Source organism: Salvelinus fontinalis, chromosome 6 (assembly GCF_029448725.1).
Source record: "Salvelinus fontinalis isolate EN_2023a chromosome 6, ASM2944872v1, whole genome shotgun sequence".
Classification (NCBI taxonomy): domain Eukaryota; kingdom Metazoa; phylum Chordata; class Actinopteri; order Salmoniformes; family Salmonidae; genus Salvelinus; species Salvelinus fontinalis.
The window spans coordinates 60,809,921-60,834,287 of NC_074670.1; the positions used below are offsets into that span (position 1 = coordinate 60,809,921).

Consider the following 24,367-nt stretch of genomic DNA (forward strand, 5'->3'; position numbering starts at 1 on the left):
CAAAAGCTGTATTCCTTCTAGACATGACCTGTTTAGCTGTGTGTGAAATGGTTACCTGGGTTCCATGAGAACTGCTCCATGTTCCTGAGGCAGACGATGAGCAGGAGCACATAGTTGGTGAACCGTTCCTTGATATCTAAAATGAAAAAAATAAAAAGGCATATTGGTTACTACTTATTACTTAGAATCATGTACCAACATAACAACAGTGAATATGGACTATCAACAAATAAGGTATCCATTTTCCAATGTACTTTCAAAGTTACAAATCATTTGGCATAAATATCATATATTAAATCGGAAATCATGTGTGGTCTGGAACCAAGTGTAACTTGCTAAATTGACGGATATTCAAAGGTGTGAGCAAATTGCAAGAGGGGGAAATGATTCAAGCTTATTTTCGGGTCCTTTCATTCGTGCAGAATGACAGCGACAAAGATGAAAACATGCAGCCAGCAGGCACAAAGAGACAGAGTTCAGAAAGCATGAAATCCATAGCGCATCTCTTCTGGGTTATCAAAGCTGAATGAACAGCTCTGATTGCTGCTTCAAAATGTTAAGAGAGAGGAGGAAGAGCGGTGAGGAGGAGGTTTAACCCTTCACTTACCACTGGGTTTTACCCTACAGCATAGAAAGGCTCAGAGCACCGTAACAGGCTCAGAGCACTGTAAAAGTTGGGTGTTTTGAACCAGAGAACTAGCTAAGTGTTAAAGATACTGTCCATAGCACACTTAAATGTTCAGTAAAATGCATATGACATGTGTTACAGTAACTCACCACTGTTGGACATCTGAAAGAGGTTGTTCTTCTCAAACTTCTTGAACACACTTCCTTTGATCTCCACAAACTGTTCATGCAGGAAAGAGGAAAAGGTATTGTAGTGTCCTCTAAATGTTAGTATTACATGTTTGTGTGTGTGTACTCACGTTGTTAGACATCATGATGGTCAGCAGGGACTTATTGTGAGAGTTGAAAGCCACGTTGAGTGTTGACGCCTGGACCATGATGAGAATGGCATGCAGGACTGAGACAGAGGCTCAGGAAAACACTGAACATGGTGGCAAGAGCATCAGCTGCAGTAAGGGGTGTGTGTGTGTGCTCACATTGTTAAAGAAAAGGAGAGCTGCACACTCTAGGGGCTCAGATTGTTGACATATCATTGATAGTGGACACCTTTTCCAATGACAAAATAACACTAACTGAAAAGTGATACATGCGTGAGGATAGAAGTTGAGAGATCACAAATTCCTACAGCAGAGTACTTCCTGTGTATACTTCCTAGTTCTCCATTAAGGATACAGACATAGAACACAGCCATGATGAAATGGGGGATGACCCCTATGCTGTCTCTCTTCCTCTCTTTGGGCTCCGTGGCCGTCCAGTAGAGCGCATCAAGGATGTCTTGGCCAAATGACGAGAACAGTCTGTCGGCAACCTAAAGAGGGAAGGTAAGTAGTTAAGTCAAGTAGTTAAGTCAAGTTCAGCATGGGTTAATGAAGTGACTTTCAACCTGTAAGTGATATTATTGGTGGTAGACTATGACAGATTACATCTGTAACACTTTTCTGGGCCTTAGTATGGTTTATATCAGCCTAACAACTCAAACTAGAACCATGTTTTATAAGAAGACATCACCTGCTCAATTTCAGATGAAATAGGGTATCTGAGGCCCTAATCAAATACTTCGGCTAATACTCATTCCTTTTCCTTAAACTACTCTCTGACCATACATCAGTGAGAGCTATAGAGTGGAACCATATTAGATCAGATTAGTACAACAGCTCTAAATCCAACCCATTGTACCTCCAGCATGTTGTAGATGATGTAGAGTTTGATGACGGACTGTCCCCGGATCAGGTGGTACATCATGCTGTAGTCCACGTAGTGCATCATGGAGTAGCACAGCACCATTATCAGTCCCTTCAAGATGTCACACACCTGGGCCGGCTGCAGCAGGAGCGAGCCACTAGCAGAACACACACATTACACATAAAGCCTAGTCATACACACACACACACACACACACACACACACACACACATTACACATAAAGCCTAGTCATACACACACATTACACATAGAGCCTAGTCACACGCACACACACATAGAGCCTAGTCATATCTATATGTATGCATGCACATGTATACACACACAAATCTAATTTATTCGTAAGCTTACTGTTAGTGGTCACACCGGTGTGCGATATGACATGGGGGGAATCTCAATTACATGCTCTTCTCAAAATCCATTGGAGTAGAAGGTCAGATGGGAAAGACCTTTGGCTTTCTCATCCAATGGGTTTTGAGGAGAGAGAGGACGTGAGGAGTATGTAATTGAGATTCTCCCACAGTGAACCTTGGGATGTTGGTTGACTGACAGCTTCATGCACTATTAGGCTATAGAAAGTCAGCGTGTCATGTGTGAGTCAAAGGGGTTTAATAACCCCAGGAGAATGACTGTCCAGTTATTTTGAACATCAATGACAATTTTTATTAAACAGCATTAACAATATGAATATGAAACTTGTGTGTACTCAGGTTGATCAAGGTAGGATCGTACATTCAACACATAAGTAGACGGTTGCGGTGGGGGGGGGTGAAGAATGAAGTAGCTCACCAAATCTGTCACATGAACACATGCACAGTTTAATATTATTCATATAGCCTGCCTTTTTAATGTATGTTCCAACCATAATGAGTAGGCTAAATGAAAGGTAATGGCAGGCAGAATGAGGGCATGTTAGGGGCTTGATTCTCTGTTAGGAAGTAGGTCAAGACGTAGCTGGTGAAAGGCTACTAAATAGACTGATCTACTGTACGTCTAAGCTAATCACTACAGTATACTATTAGTACCCACCACTCAACTACTCATTATTCAAACTAAGGGCAGTATTCAAACGATTGCAGGTGGTGGATTTCTGAATAGTGTTTCTGAATAGTGTTTTCAAAAGTGTGTTTGATTTGTACAGCAGCCTGTCCCTAATGGAAGGAGTTGACAATGTGATATGCAGAAATCCATTACTGGCGATAGACTGAATAATGGCATAAGACCCCACGAATGAGACTATCCATCACCACCCTCACCTTAGTGAACTTAAATAAGTTAAAAAAGCATAATTTCAAGGGATTGGAAGAAATGAAAATCATCTTTTAAGATTCATCAATACTTGCGTTAAGACTTGGAATAACTTAAGGAAACTGCTATAGAATGGCTAAAGCATCACAAGGAGAACGGCAGGGGAGGTGCAAAACAGCTCAATATCTCAGGCTGTCTGTCAGGAGGTTATTTTGGGAGGGTGGCAGTGACGCTGGGATGAGACAGAGGAGCTCGAGTTTAGGAAGTGCAAATTAGAATCCTTAATTAAGTGTCTCGTCCACTTCCCAAATAGTGCGCGGTTACGTATGAAAGGAAGCAAACAGCGTTTTTTATCATAAAGATTATGGCAAGATGGACTTAAGATCATTGTTGATAAATATTGGAGGCCAGGAAGATTTGCTTTCACTTAATCATCTAGACCAGGGTTTCCCTAACTCGGTCCTGGGGCCCCCGCTGGGTGCACATTTTGGGTTTTGCCCTAGCACTACATAGCTGATTCAAATAAGCAATTAGTCATCCAGGTTTGATTCTTTGGATCAGGAATCAGCTGTGTAGTTCTAGGGCGATAAACAAAACATGCACCGGGGGGCCCCAGGACCGAATGTGGGAAACCCTGCTATAGATGACTGAATAAGTGAAAGCAAATCTAATAGAGATCAGCCTCAAGGAGAGAAAGAATATATTATATGCCAACTCATTCAGGGGTATGAACAAGATGAATTCACTGCTTGTGCTCTAGCACCATCTACTGGAGGGACTCAGACATAGCACTCAACCACATTCTATTGGATCTTTGCTGAGGAGTGGCCAGTGAGTGACCCATAACATCACACTGCTGAAGCTGTTCAAGAAAAATATGTACTCTCTGTCCTGCCAGTGTATGCCAGGCCCTGTGCCACCCCGCCCCCACCAGCCAGCACCATGAATCTGATAGCCCTAGCTGAATGACTGCAGCTCAGGCCAACAGGTGTGTGTGTGTGTGTGTGTGTGTGTGTGTGTGTGTGTGTGTGTGTGTGTGTGTGTGTGTGTGTGTGTGTGTGTGTGTGTGTGTGTGTGTGTGTGTGTGTGTGTAAAGGTCAGTCATGCTTTGCTGCCATGCAGACAGACACAAAGGGCATGCAGCATCATCAAACGGATCCCACAAAGGCTACAGCCATCAGCGTTGAGCTGTACTGTGTGAGAGGAGCAGAGTTCTGGACAAAGTCCTGGTATACTGTTATTGGCATACAAAATGTGGTTGTTCTCGGAGGCGTGAAAACAAAAACCCCAAAAAACTTTCTCGGGGTATCACAAATTTGAAAGTTTCAGTGTGTCGACACAGTTGTTCCTTAGTTACGGCAACATTATCTTTGGACTACTATTGAAATTACAATACATTACCTTTGGCCTACTACGACTTCCAAAAAAAAACAGCCAAACCCCCACAAACGACACTCAAAGATCCATAGGAGTGGACTTGGCAAATAACCTATGCAATTCATAGGCATTTTCTGTATGGGGTGAATCGGGTTAATTTGTTCTGATGTTTTCAAGCTAAGGCTTTATAAACCATGAAGGAGTTCAACAACATCCGATCCTCAACTCTGGAAGCTTATTTGAGATGTGGTAAATAATTATCACATAATTATCAGATGTTTTCCAAGAAAAGACTTCAATAAAGCTAGCAGTCAGTCACAGTGCCTGATTACGACTTCTGTGTTCATGTGGGGATGGAGAAAGTGAGGGTGCTGTAACGAGGTTGTAGAGAGCTCGAGCCATCTGTCGACGCATTGTATAACTGAGCATCTACAGTGCACAGCTATCGCCCATCCACTACCACAGCACCCCCGCAAGCTGCAGGCCTCCTCAAATCAGCCCTGCAGTTAGGCCTACATGATATTCTGCGTACCGTACACACTCTGGATATAAATCTTTCACACATCACACAGGAGTCCTCAACCCAACAAGGGGAACGTCACATTGTTGGTGTGTTGTAATTTGATGTTGAGCATTTCAAAAAGGCAGGAGCTTTGTTAGGCCTATACCCTGGAAATCAGTTTGATGGGCCAGTCTTGTTGAAGAAACTATGTCCACTACGTACATGGCCTATAAAAAGTCACATCCCCTTCAACTTTTTTCACATTTTGTTGCGTTACAAAGTGGGATTGAAATATATTGAATTGCCATTTTTGTCATCGATCTACACACAAAACTCCATCATGTCAAAGTGAAAAGAAAATTCTACACATTTTTACAAATTAATACAAATTCAATAACTAAAATATAGTCGTTGCATAAGTATTCACCTCCTTTGTTTAAACAAACCTAAATGAGTTCACAAGTAAAAATGTGGCTTAACAAATCACATAAGTTATTTGCACTCTGTTTGAAATAATAGGGGTTGACATGATTTTTGAATGACTAACCCTTCCTCTGTCCCCCATGCATACAACGACTGTAAGGTCCCTCAGTCAAGTACTGAATTTCAAGCACAGATTCAACTACAAAAGACAAGGGAGCTTTTTGAAAGCATCATAAAGAAGGGCAATGATTGGTGGATGGGTAACAATAGCAAATCAGACATTGAATATAAGGTATCTTTAAGCATGGTCAAGATAATATTTTATGCTGTGGATGATGTCTTAAACCAACTAGACACATCAAAGATGCAGTCGTCCTTCTGAACTGAGCTGCAAGGCAGGAAGGAAACTGCTCAGGCATGTTACCAAGAGGTCATTGATGATTTTGAAACATCTACCGAGTTCAATGGCTGTGATGTGAGAAAACTGTGGACGGATCGATGGACTCCACAATAATGACCTAAATGAGAGTGAAAAGAATAATACAAATATACAAAATATTCCAATATGCAACAAAGCACTAAATTAATACTGTAAAAAAACATGTCAAAGGAATACACTTTTTGGCCTAATTGCAAAGCCTTATGTTTGGGACAAATCCAACACATCACTGAGTAATGTCTCCTTATTTTTTAAGAATGGTGGTGGCTGCATCATGGTATGAGTATGCTTGACATTGCAAAGACTGGGGAGTTTTTCAGGATGAAAATAAATAGAAAGGAGCCAAGCACAGGCAAAATACTAGAGGAAAACCTGCTTCACACTAGACACTGGGAGAGGAATTCCCCTTTCAGCGGGACAATAACCTACAACACAAAGCCAAATCTACACTGGAGTTGCTTACCAAGAAGACAATAAATGTTCCTGAGTGGCCAAGTTGCAGTTGACTTAAATCTGCATGGCAAGACTTAAATTACTTTCTAGCCATGATCCCCAACACTTTGACAGAGCTTGAAAATTTTTGAAAATAATTAAAATGGGCAAACATAGCTCTTAAGAGACTTACCCAGAAAGACTCACAGCTGTAAATCGCTGCAAAATATGTTTCTAACAAGTATTGACTCAGGGAGGTGAATACTTACCGAATCAAGGTATATTAGTAAAAAAAAAAAATACATTCTTCCACTCTGACATTACAGTAGCTTGTGTAGATCTTTGACAAAAAATAACAATTAAATCCATTTCAATCCCACTTTGTGACACTATAAAATGTGAAGAAATCCAAGGAGGGTGTAGACTTTCTATAGGCCCTGTATCTGGGCCCTTGCAGGGAAATCGTACAATTTAGTATACGTGTTGCCGTGGCTAGCACAGCCCTGTTTGTGAACACTACTAATAGTGGCTTTTGCATGGAGCATGAAGAATACAGCACAAAGCTGCATATCAGGACAAACAAGATGGAGATGGTGAAATCATAAATATAAGTGATGAAGCTGTGGCAGGCGTGAGACAAGCATACCTGCTCCGATTGCAGTAGGGGCATACGTTTGCCCTGCAGGGAAAGAAGGCAAGGGAAGAGAGTGATCTTTGTACAGACCAGTCACAGGCAAACTGAGTGAGAACAATACTTACTGTGGAGTATAAACCTAGATAACGTACGGATAAGTCTCCAGACAAGCCGAATCCTAACTAGAGATATGAGCAAACTCCGGTTTTCATGCAAATCTCATTGATATCAGGGTGTGAGTTCTGTGAACGTTTGAGTTAAACACTCAAAGTTAGGATTATGCCGCATTTGGGGAACTAGGCCTATTTTGGGGGGAAACTGGGTGAGATAGTCCTATACATATTGCCCTATTAACCCCTTCTGGCTGTAATAAATAATCATGTATGTTATAGATAGATATGGTAGTGGTCACGTAGCACCCTTAACTGAAATGTAATCATGCAGTGTTTTTTTGTCAGTGTCAGAGGTACGTTCAACAGAGCACACATTTACGAAACATTCAGATAGAAATACATTTGGTAGACTAGACATGTATTTCATATCTATTCACGGCATTTCTATCGCGACCCAGCGAGTCTGTGTGTGTGTGTGGGGGGCTCACCGGAGGCCGCAGCAGGGCAGGGTGAAGAGGTGTAGCAGGGCCAGCAGCACCCGGAGGGGCAGCAGAGTGAACACATAGAGGAAGGCATCCAGACACAGGAAGAAGCCAAAGATCATCAGCTGGAGGGTAGAACACAACACACACACAGGTAAAACATGACTGCTCAATCACACCTACAAATAGAGCAACTGTGTGTGTGTGTGGGGGGGGGCTATGTGTGCGTTTAAAAAGCTTCAGTGTTTGTTGGTCGCTCTATACAGAATGGCACGTTTTCATTTGCACAGGGCAAGCCATATAGTAGATTTTGAAATAGTATTTTCATGTTTACTGAACTAACTACTATAATACTATAGTATGCACACACACACATACAGGTTAAACATGGCCACTGTATGTGTGTCTACAGTAAGCGTGGCATATTTTCATTTTCACAGGTTATCGGCATGTTCAAAGATGACTTGGGTTGTGCTACTTTGAATGTAGTGTAGAATTTCCTGGTATGAGACAGCAAGATTGAGGCAGGCTACAGGCTAACACGCACACACATTAGGCTAAGTATTCTGCTATTCCAGTTTCAACTGTTCTGCCTGCGGTTACGAAACCCCTACCTGTCCCAGACCTGCTGTTTTCAACTCTTAATGATCGGCTATGAAAAGCCAACTGAGATTTATGCCTGATTATTATTTGACCATGCTTGTCATTTATGAACATTTTGAAAATCTTGGCTCTCTCTAATTTTCTCCTTCTCTCTTTCTTTCTCTCGGAGGACCTGGGCCCTGGGACCATGCGTCGGGACTGCCGCCCGTGGTGACTCCTTGCTGTCCCCAGTCCGCCTGGCCTTGCTGCTATTCCAGTTTCAGCTGTTCTGCCTGCGGTTATGGAACCGCCACCTGTCCCAGACCTGTTGTTTTTCAACTCTTAATGATCAGCTATGAAAAGCCAACTGAAAATTATTCATGATTATTATTTGACCATGCTTGTCACTTATGAACATTTTTGAACATCTTGGCATAGTTCTGTTATAATCTCCACCCGGCACAGCCAGAAGAGGACTGGCCACCCCTCATAGCCTGGTTCCTCTCTAGGTTTCTTCCTAGGTTTTGGCCTTTCTAGGGAGTTTTTCCTAGACACCGTGCTTCTACACCTGCATTACTAGCTGTTTGGGGTTTTAGGCTGGGTTTCTGTACAGCACTTCGAGATATTAGCTGATGTACGAAGGGCTATATAAAATAAAATTGATTGATTGATTGATTGAAGTATTAAGCCATTTGTTTGGCTGCATAGTATTCTATGATAATCAAAAAACATTGGTAGAAGTCATACGTCAATACCACACATCAGACTTGACCCACCGGTTTCTCTCAGAGGTTTGCATTTTACGAAAAGAGGAATACGCTACAAGAAACAATCCATTTCAATCCCATTTTTTCAACAACAAAAAAATCTAAATGTAATGATTAGCTTTCAGCTTGAAAGGAATTGTCACAGTCTACACATCACACTTTAATACAATGTTTGAAGAGAAATGAAAATATACACCTAAGATGCAACTTTTGAGGAAGCAAGGTTAAAAGGGCAAAAAGCCTGCAAACATGAACCCCACACATACCTTCTCAAATAGCAAAGACCATCTGAGACCAGTCATCTCATGATGAGGGAGGTTATTAAGCGCGTGCCAGCTTCAGTAAGTCCTGCGTTAGCCTCACAAACAGCAGTAGTGATGGTGTTGCAACACTTCCCGTTTCCCACCAGGAGGTGAGTAGTGGGGGTTGGGTTGGTTAAAGAGAGTCACAAGTCACTCTTTCATTGGTCGGTCCCTGACTACTCTCTTCAGGTATTGTAGCCTACTTCAGGCAGAGATTCTAGACCTAGATCTGTTTACACACATTCCTCAGATCTCCAGGGCATGGAATGCTATGGCTAACCAGTGAGGGTTGGAGTGGGGACGTAGATTAAGCTAGGTGATGACTGATCTACACTGATGTTCAGTCTCAGTGTGAAGGTCTGAGGGCGCACTGTTGCCAGAGGGCAAATTCCAAATGAAAAATAGCAATCATGTGAAGGTTGTGGTCCATTTGATATTTACAGTACCTTCAGAAAGTATTCATACCCCTTGACTTTAATTTCTACCCCTCTCCAGTGAATTTCAAACCCACATTCAACCACAAAGACCAGGAAGGTTTTCCAATTCCTCACCAAGAAGGACAGCTATTGGTAGATGGGTCAATTTTTTTTAATGAAAAGCAGACGTTGAATATCCCTTTGAGCATGGGGAAGTTATTACACTTTGGATGGTGTATCAATACACCCAGTAACTACAGAGATACTGGCATCCTTCCTAACTGCCGGAGAGGAAGGAAACCGCTCAGGGATTTCACCAGGAGGCCAATGGTGACTTTAAAACAGATACAAAGTTTAATGGCTGTGATAGGAAACAACTAAGGATGGATCAACAATATTGTAGTTACTCCACAATACTAACCTAAATGATAGAGTGAAAAGAAGGAAGCCTGTACAAAATAAAAATATTCCAAAACATGCATCCTGTTTGCAACAAGGCACTAAAGAAATGCACTTTTTGTCCTGAATACAAAGGGTTATGTTGAGGGCAAATCAAATGCATGCACCTGTTAAGAAATGAACTGTGAAAACTGTTAGAGTCCTCTGGATTTATGATTAATTGAACAATTGTGTAGTTCAATTTAGAACAACATTTCCATTTCGTGACTATCCCTGCCGGCATGTTCCCCATTCAACACACCTCCGGTTGAGCTTACCTCACTGAACTAGTCTCTGCTTGTCCACAGTTAGCATTGTTCCAGAAAACACAGAAGTTTAGCAAAGCCATCCCTGTCCCAGAAAATCACATTGCGTTCTACTAAGACTACTAGGACTCATGACATTTTGTCAGCCGGTTATTGAAGGGTCTGAATAGTTATGTGAATAAGGTATCTGTTTTTTATTTGTAATAAATTAGCAAAAATGTCTTAAAACCTGTTTTCGCTTTGTCATTATGGGGCATTGTGTTGAGATTGCAGTTTTTAAAAAATGTCATCCATTTTAGAATAAGGCTGTAGAATAACAAAATGTTGAAAAAGTAAAGGGGTCTGAATACTTTCCGAAGGTACTGTATGCATAAGCTCTAATATACATATGGATGTTTTTAATTAATCGTCACCTTAGAAAGCACGGCCCATTTCCTTGTGTATCTTTGAAACATCCACAACGACCATATTTTCCACTCAGTTTCAACCGGTTGTTGAACTTCTTTCTTTAAATTGATATATCAAAGTGAGGCGAGTTTTAAGAACATGATACTGTTTTGATGATAAGTGTTTGATGTGATGTGATTGGTTAAAATATGACAGTTGGAGCTGTATTGTTAAACTTCAGTGCAGCCTTTGATGTTATTGATCATTATTTGTTATTGAAGAAACTCACTTGCTATGGCTTTACATCACCTGCCATAACACGGTTGGAGAGTTATTTATCCAATAGAACCCAGAGAGTGTTCTTCAATGGAAGCTTCTCTAACATCAGATACAGTTTATTAAAAGTAGTCCCAGAATAGTAGCTATCTCAGAGCACACACACGTGTCTTCTCAATGGTTGGGGGTTTTGAGGAGAGAAATAAAGGCATGGGTAAATGTACCTATTTCTGGTATCAGAATTTAGTGCAGAGGTTTATTATTCCCAGGTGAGTTTACAGAGGTGAATTTATGGGAATCTTTAACATATTCCATTCAAAATGTAAACAACACCACCATCTACTGGTTCGATAGAGACGCTGCATCATGTTATTAATGTAACATGTTACACCACCATCTAGTGGTTGTATAGAGACATTACATCATACTTATTAAATAAAAATCGAATCTAATTGTATTTGTCACATACACGTGTTTTGCAGATATTATGGGTGTAGCAAAATGCTTGTGCTTCTAACTCTGACAGTGCAGTAATATCTAACAACGGCTGTGTTCGAATACCCATACTAACATACTTAATGAGTATATACTACATACTATTAGTTCATTTTAGTATACTGTAAAAGAACGGTATTGTTTCAGTTGAGTGGACGCTTTGGCCCGAGGAGTAGGGTTAATCCGAGCGTTCAACGGCAGTCAAGCACCCAAGCTAACTGGCTAACATTGGCTAGCTACTTCCAGACACAAATGAGAGAACACCTCACTCTGACCATTTTACACACCATAGCAGAGCTGGTTAGGCTGTTTTCATGTTATCCAGGGCTTTGGTGACTGTAACTGTGCTACAGGCAACAATTTATTAAGATTTTTTTCCCAGACGTTTACTGACACCGGGCATATTCAACGGTGTGCGAGAGGGCTCTGTAATCGGAATAGGTACCCAGAATTAAAAATGTCCATTGAAACGCACAACAACTATACCAGTTTGCTAAGAATGATGTGAATAATCAAGTCAATAAACGTTGGTTAGTTAGTTAGTTAATATACTGCCTGGCAAGTTCGATGTATTAGTATCCAACTAACGTTAGGTAACTAGCTAACATACCGGTACATATTGCTGGAATGCTATGCGGTTCGTAAGGATAGCGTAGCTAATACATTGTCAGCCAACATACTGTGTAACGCAACTTATTTGAAAAGTCATTACTTTATTACATTGCTCAACATTTTCTTGACATTTGTCATTAATTAGTTCAATGAATTTGTATTTGCTCTCGTCGGACTTAGGCTGCATATTTTCTGCCATTTTCTTCAAATCTGAAAATGTGAAGCCACACCCATTTTCTGAAGAATTGCATTATGGGCCCTAAAAGTATGAAAATAGTGTCCTCTGTGTGTATACTTCGTATTTTGGCAAATTTAGTACGACATCCGGGAACTTTTGGCATACTACCTATATCCATACTATGACCAATAAGCATACTATATACTCAATTCACATTACAAATAGTATGGTTAGTGCAGTTAGTATGAGTATTCAAACACAACTCTTGTCTATGACAGCATACCGAAAAACATTCTGGGCTGCAATAATAGGTTATAGCAACAAATGACAGAGAAAGAACCATGTAGGCCTACACACTATTCTCTGTATATCAATTTGTGTCAACTCTATAAAAAATGTGATATGAATATTAATACGAAATGAGAATATTAATTTCACTGGAAATACCAGATGCCCCAGAACATTAACAAGGGCAATGCTAAACAAACACTGTTGAACTGTCCTTTTTGTGTGTGTGTGTGTGTGTGTGTGTGTGTGTGTGTGTGTGTGTGTGTGTGTGTGTGTGTGTGTGTGTGTGTGTGTGTGTGTTTCCCAGGGGTTCTCTACTGTACCTACCTTTTCCAGTTCTCTGGGAATGCGCATGCATGTGTACACTCTCTCTCTGCGCTCGGTGTATTTTGCTTCGTTGTGCTCCAGGAAGTAGCCCCGGGTCAGCTCAGCACACAGGAAGCGTGCCAGCGACGGATCTGGAAAAAAATTATGACAACACAACGCTCTGTTACCACATGGCTATTGTCCCTCCACAGTCACTGTTCACACTCCTGGTGATCAACACAATGGCCAAAATACATGGCAGTGTTCTAACTGTGGGAAGCTCTGACACAGAAAACAAAATATAGCATGAATGAAATTGTGAGGGAAAGGAAATTTCTCTTTTGAAAATGAAAGAAAGAATATGACACACCAATCATTGCCTAAATAAGACATATAGGACTGGTGACTGGTGGCGACCCGTCATTCAGGGCAGAGCCCCACCTGTTTTGAGCCCAACATTTTTAGCAAAAAATAAATAAAGAATACAAATATTATTATTTTCTTTTGGGGGGGGGGGGGGGGCTTGCCTGTTTTGCATGTTTTTGTGGCGTTAATACGTGTCACATATCAGTTTGCAAACAATGTAAAAAAAATATTTATATATATTACACAACCGATCAAAAGTTTGGGGTCACTTAGAAATGTCCTTGTTTTTGAAAGAGAAGCAACTTTTTTGTCCATTAAAATAACATCAAATTGATCATAAATACAGTGTTAATATATTGTTAATGCTGTAAATGACTATTGTAGTTGGAAATGGCTGATTTTTAATGGAATATCTATGAAGGCTATTCCATGTGAGAAATTGCCAAGAAACTGAACATCTCGTACAACGCTGCGTACTACTCCCTTCACAGAAAAGTGCAAACTGGCTCTAACCAGAATAGAAAGAGGAGTGGGAGGCCCCAGTGCACAACTGAGCAAAAGGACAAGTACATTAGAGTGTCTAGTTTGAGAAACAGACGCCTCACAAGTCCTCAACTGGCAGCTTCATTAAATAGTACCCGCAAAACACCCGTCTCAATGTCAATAGTGAAGAGGCGACCCCAAGATGCTGGCCTTCTAGGCAGAGTAGCCTTTTAAAATGATAAACTTGGATTAGCTAACACAATGTGCCATTGGAACACAGGAGTGATGGTTGCTGATAATGGGACTCTGTACACCTATGTAGATAAACCATTAAAAATAAAATGTTTTTAAAATCAGCCGTTTCAAGCTACAACAGTCATTTTTTACAACATTAACAATGTCTACACTGTATTTATGATCAATTTGATGTTATTTTAATGGACTAAAAAGTTGCTTTTCTTTCAAACGGTAGTGTATATCATTGAGTTAATAAATCCGCATACAAACATGGTCTCTTTTTGTTTCTTGAGCAAGGCAGCTCCACAATACAGGTGTTTCAGCCTAGCTCAGTGCTTTCTGTGTTGGCGGGGCAAGCCAGAAGAAAATACAGAGCGTTGCACCGTGATTGGCTCAGTGTTCTGTCACTCATGGGGACACTATGTCACCGCCAAGTCTAAGGGTAGAGCTAGAAAATTGGGTGCTGCCATAGAGTTATATTGGAAGTGCCCATCCAAGAAGGCTCAAGGTCATTGGCCACAGATATAATTACATCAAATCACATTATATCTACAATAACTGATTGGACTGATCATGTCAACATCATACTTACAACTCTTAGCTAGCAGTCATCATCATGAATCAAGTCAACAATCTACTGGCAAATCCTTTTTAATCCTTGTTTTATGAAGAGAAATAATGAAGGGAAATTATAGATAAAATGTATCAGTGCTCATCGGCCATTGGACATAAACATTACACAACAAGTTGGAAATCGGAAATTCAACAATGAGTGGTTTGGAAGAAATCAGTGACAGTGGCTAACTGCAAGCATTGCAAAGCAAACATTAGCCTGCTATTCAGTGCAGTGGCTGTGTGGTCCCAAATCTGGGATTAATGGGCTCTTTTCCATGTTTAAAATGATAAACATTCAACATTGGCCTTGCTGTGAATGAAGCATGATTTGTGCGGCGCTCAAAACAACTTAACTCGGAATTGCAAAAACTTGACTTCAGTAAATTCAAGACAACTGGGAAGTTGGGAATAAATGAGCTCCGACTGGGAAAATACGCTTTGAACGGTCATCCAACTCGGAATTGTAAATCCACCCTCTTTCTAGAGCTACGACCAGAAGATCAATGACGTCATCTTGATTCGACCTTGTTTTTTTGGGGGGGGGGGGGGGGGTCTCAAGTGTTCCCAGTTATTTTGAAAGCACCATCAATTCAGAGAATGCCAGACTCTGATGACAACATTTTCCCACGAATTACCACAGCGCCACCTTCCTGTTCAAGTCAGCACAGCACAACAAGGTACATCCAAAAATGTCTTGCATGCTGCTGCATAAATGATGTAATATGACTGGGAGATATGTATACTGTATCTAAGAAAGTAATACTAAAGTGTATGTTGTGTAGCTTTGCCATAGTTTGTACATCTCAATTGTCATCAGAAACCACATTTGTTTGAGCAAGTCAGCCATATCAGCTATGTTTTTTTAAAGGCAGTAAATGAGGCTGATTGAACTGTTTCGCTGGAAGAAGAGGCTCCGCTGATGTGTAGGTGTAGCAGTGGTAAGATGTTGGGACTGCTGTTGGGACAGCTTTATGTAGGCCGTTTGTGGGCACTGTTTGTCACCGTTATAGTGCAATTAATGTATTGTTTTGTGTTGTGTAGTGGCTTTGCTGGCATGCATCCCACTTTTTTTTTTGCCCCACCAAGATTGACATGCTATAATTTCCACTGTATAGGCCGTCATTGTAAATAAGAATGTGTTCTTAACTGACTTGCCTAGTTAAATAAAGGTTCAATTAAAAAATTCAATAAAAATAGGACCTGAACCAACTGAATTGAATTGGTCAATGGATGCAGCTTTTCTCAAATTGACATCAAAAGTATAATTTTTTACAAATATTTTAGCTAACCCTAACCTATTTCTCCTAACCTACTACGTTAATTCTCCTAACCTGCTGTGTAATTTCTCCTAAACCTGCTATGAAAAGTAAATCTTGACAATAGCTGTATTCCTTCTAGACAAAACCAACTGAATTTGAAGGCCACTTTAACCCTAATGGATTATCTAACACACTTGCTCGATACGACTTTTGGTATGAGGAAAACTTTCTGAGCTACAATGGCAGCACAATTAATTACCATCCCACTTATGACGTTTGAGTATAGTAACTACGAGTATGCTGTGCTGTTAAATATACATAACAGCAGAATCCATGCAGAATTTAACAATCTCACATGAGTGAGCAGAGACTGTTCTTGTTTGTTGATGTGAAGCAAAGGTTCCCGCTCCATTTTTTACATTGACTTGAGGGCGTTACCCGAAATGACCCCATACAGTCTTGAAATATTTTACAGTCGGTTGGAAATAGTGAGAACCTGTCAAACATGATTTATTGAAAACAAAGTTGATTTCTAACAGAAATAATTGTCTATATTGACCGGATTCCACAACGTTTTGTAGAAAACTCGGCGCCCTACAGTTACAGTATGCATTGATGCATGTAAATAGAAAAGGCAGCAAGCTAACGTTAGCCCAAACATTGACTTTATAGGTAACGTTAGCTAGAGAAACATTAACCTGTGCTAAGCAAAGAACGTAGCTACCTAATGTTAGATACTGTAGTTCACTATCTTGCTAGCTAGCAGGGTCTATGCCGACTTCAGTGACTGTTGCCCCCTCCACGTAGGCTAGCCCAACAATGTACTAGTTCGCGTCTATGAATGGGGTACGTTAACGTAGACGTCTCGTGCCTTGGCGCGGTTCGTGACATGCAGGCAAATTACCAGGAATTAAAACGTCGTAAGTATTTAGTCGCTAAATGACAAATATTTGTAATGATCAGTTAGCATAAATATATTTGTCACGGGCTACTGATATAAATGTGAGAACGCATAACGGAAAGCCTCTATTGACAAACAATCTTGCAAATCAGCTTGTTAGCTATGACAACAACACCGCTTGACAGCTAGACAATCCAATGGCGTGCTTTGATTGGTTGTGCATTCTGTCGGGACAGCCCACCGATAACAGAAAATTCTTGTGCCACTATGACATGTATTTTACAATGCCTTTCGTGTGATCGTCAGCTTCCAATGCATTATTAATATACATATTAAAGAGGTCATGTAAAATGATATCTAAACGATACCGCTTTGATCTGCGCAAGAGATCCAGGGAAACCCACCTGAGTTTTCGCGTTCACGTTGCTCCCGTCTGACAGCGTTTATATCGTAAAAGCCCAATGTTTCCGCCAAATCTGGAGTTCTAACGATTTTCTCCGACTTTGGTATGTTATCCCATGGCCGTTTCCCCTCCTTCTTGTCCTCATTTTCGGTTTCTTTTTCATCTGACGGCCCGGTCCCCAACAAGTCCGCCATCTTCACTATGCCGCCGCGCTGGTAGCAACATTCAGAGACCAACGTAACGTCATCACATTCTCACGCAGGGATTGATTCATAAAATATACAAACATATAAATATTTATCAAACAAACATTATCCACACCGATTATAGACCCACAAAATTCACCACATATATGTACAACAGGTATGTGATTTGTAATATTTTGCCTTATCCAAAATAAGTATCACATAATCATAGGCTTTTGCAAAAAAAATAAGGTGACAATTTCAATTAAATCTCAATTAATTTAACCGCAATATTCAATCAATGGGAATAATAACATATTGATGTGACTGTCAAACCAAATAAGAATATTCTATTTGGATAATCAATGTTCTTTCAAAACCTCAAGATGGCGACAAAGATCCATCCAAATAGTTCACACTTGGGGTGCGTTCATAAATTCCCTCTGGAGTGCCAGCCTGCACTGTGTGCTCTGGGCGTTTGTAAATTCAGAACATTGTCAGATTGTCCATTTGTAAATTCAGAGCGTTTCGCTCGTTCAGAGCGCACACAGGACGCTCTGGCCGAGGAGTAGGGTTGATCCGAGCGTTCTGACCTCACAACGGTAGTCAAGCACCCAAGCTAACTGGCTAAAGTTAGCCAGCTTGTTAGCTACTTCCAGACATAAATCAAAGAACACCTCACTCTGACCATTTTACTCACCCTAGCAGAGCTGGTTAGGCAGTTTTTATGTTATCCAGAGCATTGGTGTCTGTAACTGTGCAGCTGGGAATAATTGAATTACTATTTTTTGCCTATGTCTACTGTCACCAGTCATATTCAACGGGTGTTGAGCGTTAGTAAATTCATCAGTTATTCTGCGCTCTGGCACACAGACGAGAGTGCTCTGAAATCAGAGTAGATAGCCATAGTGAATTTACGAACGCACCTTTGATATCCTGCTGCTTCGCTGCCTTTAGTAACTGATGCCTGAATGATTGATTTCTGTCTTGATTCCTGTTCAAAGAGAAACACATGGATTGATGAACCAGTTGACCCCATGACCCTAAATAACTCATTATATTGATCAAGGATCTAAGAAGGGGTGGCTGACATTAGCCACATTAGAAATTGGTCATAAAATAGGTTATTGTCCATCAATCTGTCACATTGGAAATACGTTAGGATACAGCACAGTTACGCTGTAGTAACATCATATCGTATTGGCTACCTATTGATAGACACGAGGACAGACAGACTAGAATAAAGGTATAGGAAAATAGATTAATGGAGAAACAGACATGCATGAACACAGAATGCACAGTAATCCATACAATTTCTGCAGAAACCCAATCGGAGCAATCTTTAAGCACGGTTTATTGGCACACATAATGGCAAAGCATACATACCAGACATCAGATATGACACAAAACATCTCTGCGATATAATGTACAAATTGTGCAGAGTTCTAATAATACCAGGTTCAAACCTATTCCCGAAATGTGTTAGCTTCCTTACAAATGCACAAATAAATACACAAAAGATTCAAACATTGTCTTCTTGCCTTTAAGAAACAAAATCTAACAGAAGAGTAGACTAGAGGAGATCAGGGGGGAATCATAGTCAAAGAACAACTGGTAACACTAAAGCAGGGGTTTTAAAACTGCATTTCTGTAGGGCCTTGAGTATGCTGGTTTTTGCTCAATAATTTGCAAATGATGTATACTGAACGAAAAAATCTATGCAACATGCAACCATTTCAACGATTTTACTAAGTTACAGATCATATAAGTAAATCAGTATTTTTGAAATAAATTAATTAGACCCTAATCTATAGATTTCACATGACTAGGCAGGGGCACAGCCATGCGTGGGCCTGGGAGGCATAGGCCCACCCACTGGGGAGCCAGGTCCATCCAATCCGAATGAGTTTTCCCCCCAAAAAGGGCTTTATTACAGACAGAAATACTCCTCAGTTTCATCAGCTGTCTGGGTGGCTGGTCTCAGATGATCCCGCAGGTGAAGAAGCCGAATGTGAAGGTCCTGGGCTGGCGTGGTTACACGTGGTCTGCGGTTGTGAGGACGGTTGGACGTTCGGAAATGAACATTCAATTCTCTGGCAACAGCTCTGGTGGACATTCCTGCAGTCAGCATGCCAATTGCACACTCCCTCAAAACCTGAGACATCTGTGGCATTGGGTTGTGTGACACATTTTTGTGGCCTTCATTTTCTCCAACACAAGGTGCACCTGTGTAATGATCATGCTGTTTAATCAGCTTCTTGAAATGCCACACCTGTCAGGTGGATGTATTATCTTTGCAAAGGAGAAATGCTCACTAATAAGGTTGTAAACAAATTTGTGGACAAAATTGGAGAGAAATAAGCTTTTTGTGCATATGGAAAATTTCTGAAACATGGGAACAACACTTCACATGCTGTTGTTATATTTTTGTTCAGTATATCTTTAATATCACTCCAATGAGACTAAAATGTTGTTTAAGATATAATTTCTGCCTTAATTAAATGACTGAATATAAACAAAACAATAAATGTGCTGCTTATAGCAGCAGAAATCGGTCGGACAGACAGACAGACAACCAGAATCCAAAATGCCCTATAGAAATTTGAAACTCATAAAATAAAAAAGCTTGTCGAAACAGCTGCCATGTATAGTACAAAATGGTTTGAGAATGGTGGCTAATCTTAAATGGATAAAATTGTAGTTCACACTTCAATTTACAGAGTACAGAGCTAGTTAGAGGACTCATCCTTATATCTGTGACATTATAGAATCTGTGACAGCATGAGCAACCCATTGAGGCTACAACCCATAGAAATCCCTACCTAGTTGACTACTTTGACTACTTTAAAATGATGGAAGCTGGAAAGCCTCAATGGCGTTGCTCCTGGTAAAACGGTCTCTATCATTCTCTATGTTACAGAGCTAGAAACCTTGTAACAGTGTTCCCACACTGATGAATAAAATGGCTGTGTCACAAAAAGGTACATAATATACTGTATTTATTTATTTATCCTTTATTGAACTAGGCAAGTCAGTTAAGAACAAATTCTTATTTACAATGACGGCCTACCAGGGAACAGTGGGTTAACTGCCTTGTTCAGGGGCAGAACAACCAATTTTTAACTTGTCAGCTCCAGGATTCGATTCAGAAACCTTTCGATTACTGGCCCAACGCTCTAACCAATAGGCTACCTGCCTCCCTGTATTGTACAGTACAGTACAGTACCAGTCAAAAGTTTGAACACACCTACTCATTCAAGGATTATCTTTATTTTTACTATTTTCTACATTGTAGAATAATAGCGAAGACGTCAAAACTATTAAATAACACATATGGAATCATGTAGTAACGAAAAAAGTGTTAAAAAAATCAAAATAGATTTTACATTTTTCAAATAGCCAACCCTTTGCCTTGACGGCTTTGCACACTCTTGGTATTCTCTCAACCAGCTTCACCTGGAACGCTTTTCCAACAGTCTTGAAGGAGTTCCCACATATTCTGAGCACTTGTTGGCTGCTTTTCATTTACTCTGTGGTCCAACTCATCCCAAACCATCTCAATTGGGTTGAGGTGGGGTGATTGTGGAAGCCAGGTCATCTGACGCCGCTCTCCATCACTCTCCTTCTTGGTCAAATAGCCATCCGTTCTAATCTGCGTCTCACAAAGACACAGCGGTTGGAACCTAAAATCAAAAATTTGGACTCATCAGACCAAAGGACAGATTTCGACTGGTCCAATGTCCATTACTCGTGTTTCTTTGCCCAAGCAAGTCTCTTCTTCTTATTGGTGTCCTTTAGTAGTGGGTTCTTTGCAGCAATTCGACCATGGCCTGATTCACGCAGCCTCCTCTGAACAGTTGATTTTGAGATGTGTCTGTTACTTGAGCTCTGTGAAGCATTTATTTGGCCAGCAATTTCTGAGGCTGGTAACGCTAATGAACTTACCCTCTGCAGCAGAGGTAACTCTGGGTCTTCCTTTCCTGTGGCGGTCATCATGAGAGCCAGTTTCATCATAGTGCTTGATTGTTTTTGTGACTGCACTTGAAGAAACTTTCAAAGTTCTTGAAATTGTCCGTATTGACTGACCTTCATGTCTTAAAGCAATAATGGCCTGTCATTTCTCTTTGCTTATTTGAGCTGTTCATCCCATAATATGTATTCGGTCTTTTACCAAGTATGGCTATCTTCTGTCTACCACCCTTACCTTGTCACAACACAACTGATTTGCTCAAACGCATTACGAAGGAAAGAAATTCATTTTTTAAAAACTTTTAACAAGGCACACCTGTTAATTGAAATGCATTCCAGGTGACTATCTCATGAAGCTGGTTGAGAGAATATCAAGACTGTGCAAAGCTGTCATCAAGGCAAAGGGGGGCTACTTTGAAGAATCTCAAATATAAAATATATTTTGATTTGTTTAACACTTTTTGGTTACTACATGATTCCATATGTGTTATTTCATAGTTTTGATATATTCACTATACAATGTAGAAATAGTAAAAAATAAAGAAAAACCCTTGAATGAGTAGGTGTGTCCAAACGTTTGACTGGTACTGTATATCAAACAAACAAAATTAAATCATGCAGGAAAAATCTTTAAACATCAGTTTGGGAGTAGGTCATTAAAGGGAAAGAACAAATTCCAAATGTGAAAGGCCTACTGATTGGCAAAGTACAAACATGATTGTAAAGTATTTTGGGGAGAAGCAAAAGAACACCAATAGACTACAAACACAATCAAACAGGTTTGCATGAAATAACAATTGGTGCTGATGCAGTAATTCTGGAAAAGCAATCATGGAACACGTGTCTCCCCATTTGAAGCTGTCCTTAAAGGTGAAACAGAGTCACTTTCCTTTTCATTGAAAATCCAACAAAAAACAACAATGTAAACAAACCAACAGCCAAATGAATTTCCAATAAAAAGGCAAAAGCTCAAGATGGCGACGTCTCAGCCATCGCGGATGCAGTTTGGTGGCTCTATATGGGCTGAGTATAAACCTTGCCGGTTAGTTCTGATTGAGGCTGATGTCCTTAAAGGAGCCATTTTGTTTTTGATGTTTTGTTTTGACTTCCCCTGTCAACTGTCCCAGAGGTGTTGCAACCTGCAAATCAAAGGTCAAAAGGGCAACAACCACAGAATCGCACTACAGTTAAAGCTCAAGGACTGAGAAGGTGTCCATGAAGGACAATTCTTATGAACACCTGCATTGTGTCATTCCCAGAGCTATCCCAACTCTCCTAACACTGTGAATTCCCACCAAATCCAAACAGAGGAATTCTAGGAAAAATTGAAAAAAGAAAACCCAGTATTGTTTACGTCATCATTGCAATGCATACAACCAGTATGTATTTAGGTGAAAAAGCAGTGTTATTCGTATGGATATTGCTGTGCAATGTTAGTCAGTTCTCTGTCTCTCTCCTCGATGTTACAGTGAAGTCGGAGAACAATTGTTCTGATATTTGGTGGAGATGATCGATCATGATGAGTGACAGTGACACCGTTGACCACGACGTGAAAAGAATTGCCAACAGGGTTCAATTCAGTACAATATGAGGTTTTAGAGGGCGCCGCCCTAATGTGCCAAATAGGTACAGTTTTTTAATAATTATTTTCCCTCTTTGTTTTACTGTGAGGGCAACATGGTCTCATTAGAATATGTCCAAAATAGTAACATTCAACCATTGAAGTTAAATGTCAGCTAAGCGGACATATGAAGGTTGGAGCACTGACTGTGCTCTCGGTGGCCTTGGTCTCTGTGTGTTCTACTGTGACGACTGCGGCGCTGTGCTCTCGGCCTTGCTGTCCTGGTTGTTGAGCGGCTTGCTGCCCCACGGGCTGTTGTTGCCGAGCGCTGGCGAGCTGTTGAAGTCATCCTCGCCATCCAATCCGTTGGTGGCGTCGTACTGCGTGTTCTCCAGACGTGTGATCAGACGCTCGTCCTCGTCCCCGAACTCCCCGCCCATCAGGGTGGGCTCACCAACCACCATCACGTCCTGAAAGGAGAGAGGTTAAGGGCCAGACATTAAGGACAGGTTAAAGGTCAGAGGTCAGAAATGTTGAATGACACATTGCTGCATGTGTGAGAAATGCATGACATTCTGAGAGATAATATATGTAGAATTGATAATATATTGATTGTACTACAGTACCAGTTAAACGTTTGGAAGCACAAACTCATTCAAGGGGTTTTCTTTATTTTTACTATTTTCTACATTGTAGAATAATAGTGAAGACATCAACACTATGAAATGACGCAAATGGAATCATGGAGTAACCAAAGAAGTGTTCAACAAATCGAAATATATTTAATATTTGAGATTTTTCAAAGTAGCCACCCTTTGCCTTGATGACAGCTTTGCACACTCTTGGCATTCTCTCAACCAGCTTCATGAGGAATACTTTTCCAACAGTCTTGAAGGAGTTCCCACATATGCTCAGCACTTGTTGGCTGCTTTTCCTTCTCTCTGCAGTCCAACTCATCCCAAACCATCTTAATTGGGTTGAGGTCGGGTGATTGTGGAAGCCAGGTCATCTGATGCAGCACTCCATCACTCTCCTTGGTCAAATAGCCCTAACACAGCCTGGAGCTGTGCTTTGGGTCATTGTCCTGTTGAAAAACAAGATGGTCCCACTAAGCATAAACCAGACGGGATGGCGTATCGCTGCAGAGTGCTGTGGTAGCCATACTGGTTAAGTGTGCCTTGAATTCTAAATAAATCACAGACAGTGTTACCAGCAAAGCACCATCACACCTCCTCCTCCATGCGTCATGGTGGGAACCACACATGCGGCGATCATCCGTTCACCTACTCTGCGTCTCACAAAGACATGGCGGTTGGAACCAAAAATCTAAAATTTGGACTCATCAGACCAAAGGACAGATTTTCACGGTCTAATGTCCATTGCTCGTGTTTCTTGGCCCAAGCAAGTCTCTTCTTCTTATTGGTGTCCTTTAGTAGTGGTTTCTTTGAAGCAATTCGACCATGAAGGCCTGATTCACACAGTCTCCTCTGAACAGTTGATGTTGCGATGTGTCTGTTACTTGAACTCTGTGAAGCATTTATTTGGGCTGCAATCTGAGGTTCAGTTAACTCTAATGAACTTATCCTCTGTAGCAGGGG

The 24,367-nt window shown here is 40.8% G+C and overlaps 2 protein-coding genes across 9 annotated transcripts in view; both read right to left on the minus strand.

Moving 5' to 3' along the window:
* The window catches only part of LOC129858243 (transmembrane anterior posterior transformation protein 1 homolog), a 30,019-nt gene extending 12,729 nt beyond the window's left edge, over nt 1-17,290 (minus strand). Inside the window, exons 1-9 of one of the 3 annotated variants that reach the window (XM_055927324.1) lie at nt 17,056-17,290; nt 12,812-12,942; nt 7,484-7,602; nt 6,895-6,927; nt 1,804-1,966; nt 1,300-1,435; nt 927-1,024; nt 778-847; nt 56-136 (exon numbers count right to left, since the gene is read on the minus strand). In XM_055927324.1, coding sequence (XP_055783299.1) covers nt 56-136; nt 778-847; nt 927-1,024; nt 1,300-1,435; nt 1,804-1,966; nt 6,895-6,927; nt 7,484-7,602; nt 12,812-12,942; nt 17,056-17,248 — 1,024 coding nt within the window. In that variant the 5' untranslated portion in view covers nt 17,249-17,290. Of the gene's footprint in view, nt 1-55; nt 137-777; nt 848-926; nt 1,025-1,299; nt 1,436-1,803; nt 1,967-6,894; nt 6,961-7,483; nt 7,603-12,811; nt 12,943-17,055 lie in introns of all 3 variants that reach the window. The other 2 variants (XM_055927323.1, XM_055927325.1) reach the window with 2 other exon arrangements.
* Nucleotides 17,291-18,576: 1,286 nt separating this feature from the next.
* Nucleotides 18,577-24,367, minus strand: part of LOC129858244 (LIM domain-binding protein 2) — a 125,660-nt gene continuing 119,869 nt past the window's right edge. For all 6 annotated transcript variants that reach the window (XM_055927331.1, XM_055927330.1, XM_055927329.1 and 3 more), the window contains one exon: nt 18,577-23,239. In XM_055927331.1, coding sequence (XP_055783306.1) covers nt 23,009-23,239 — 231 coding nt within the window. In that variant the 3' untranslated portion in view covers nt 18,577-23,008. The remainder of the gene's footprint in view (nt 23,240-24,367) is intronic.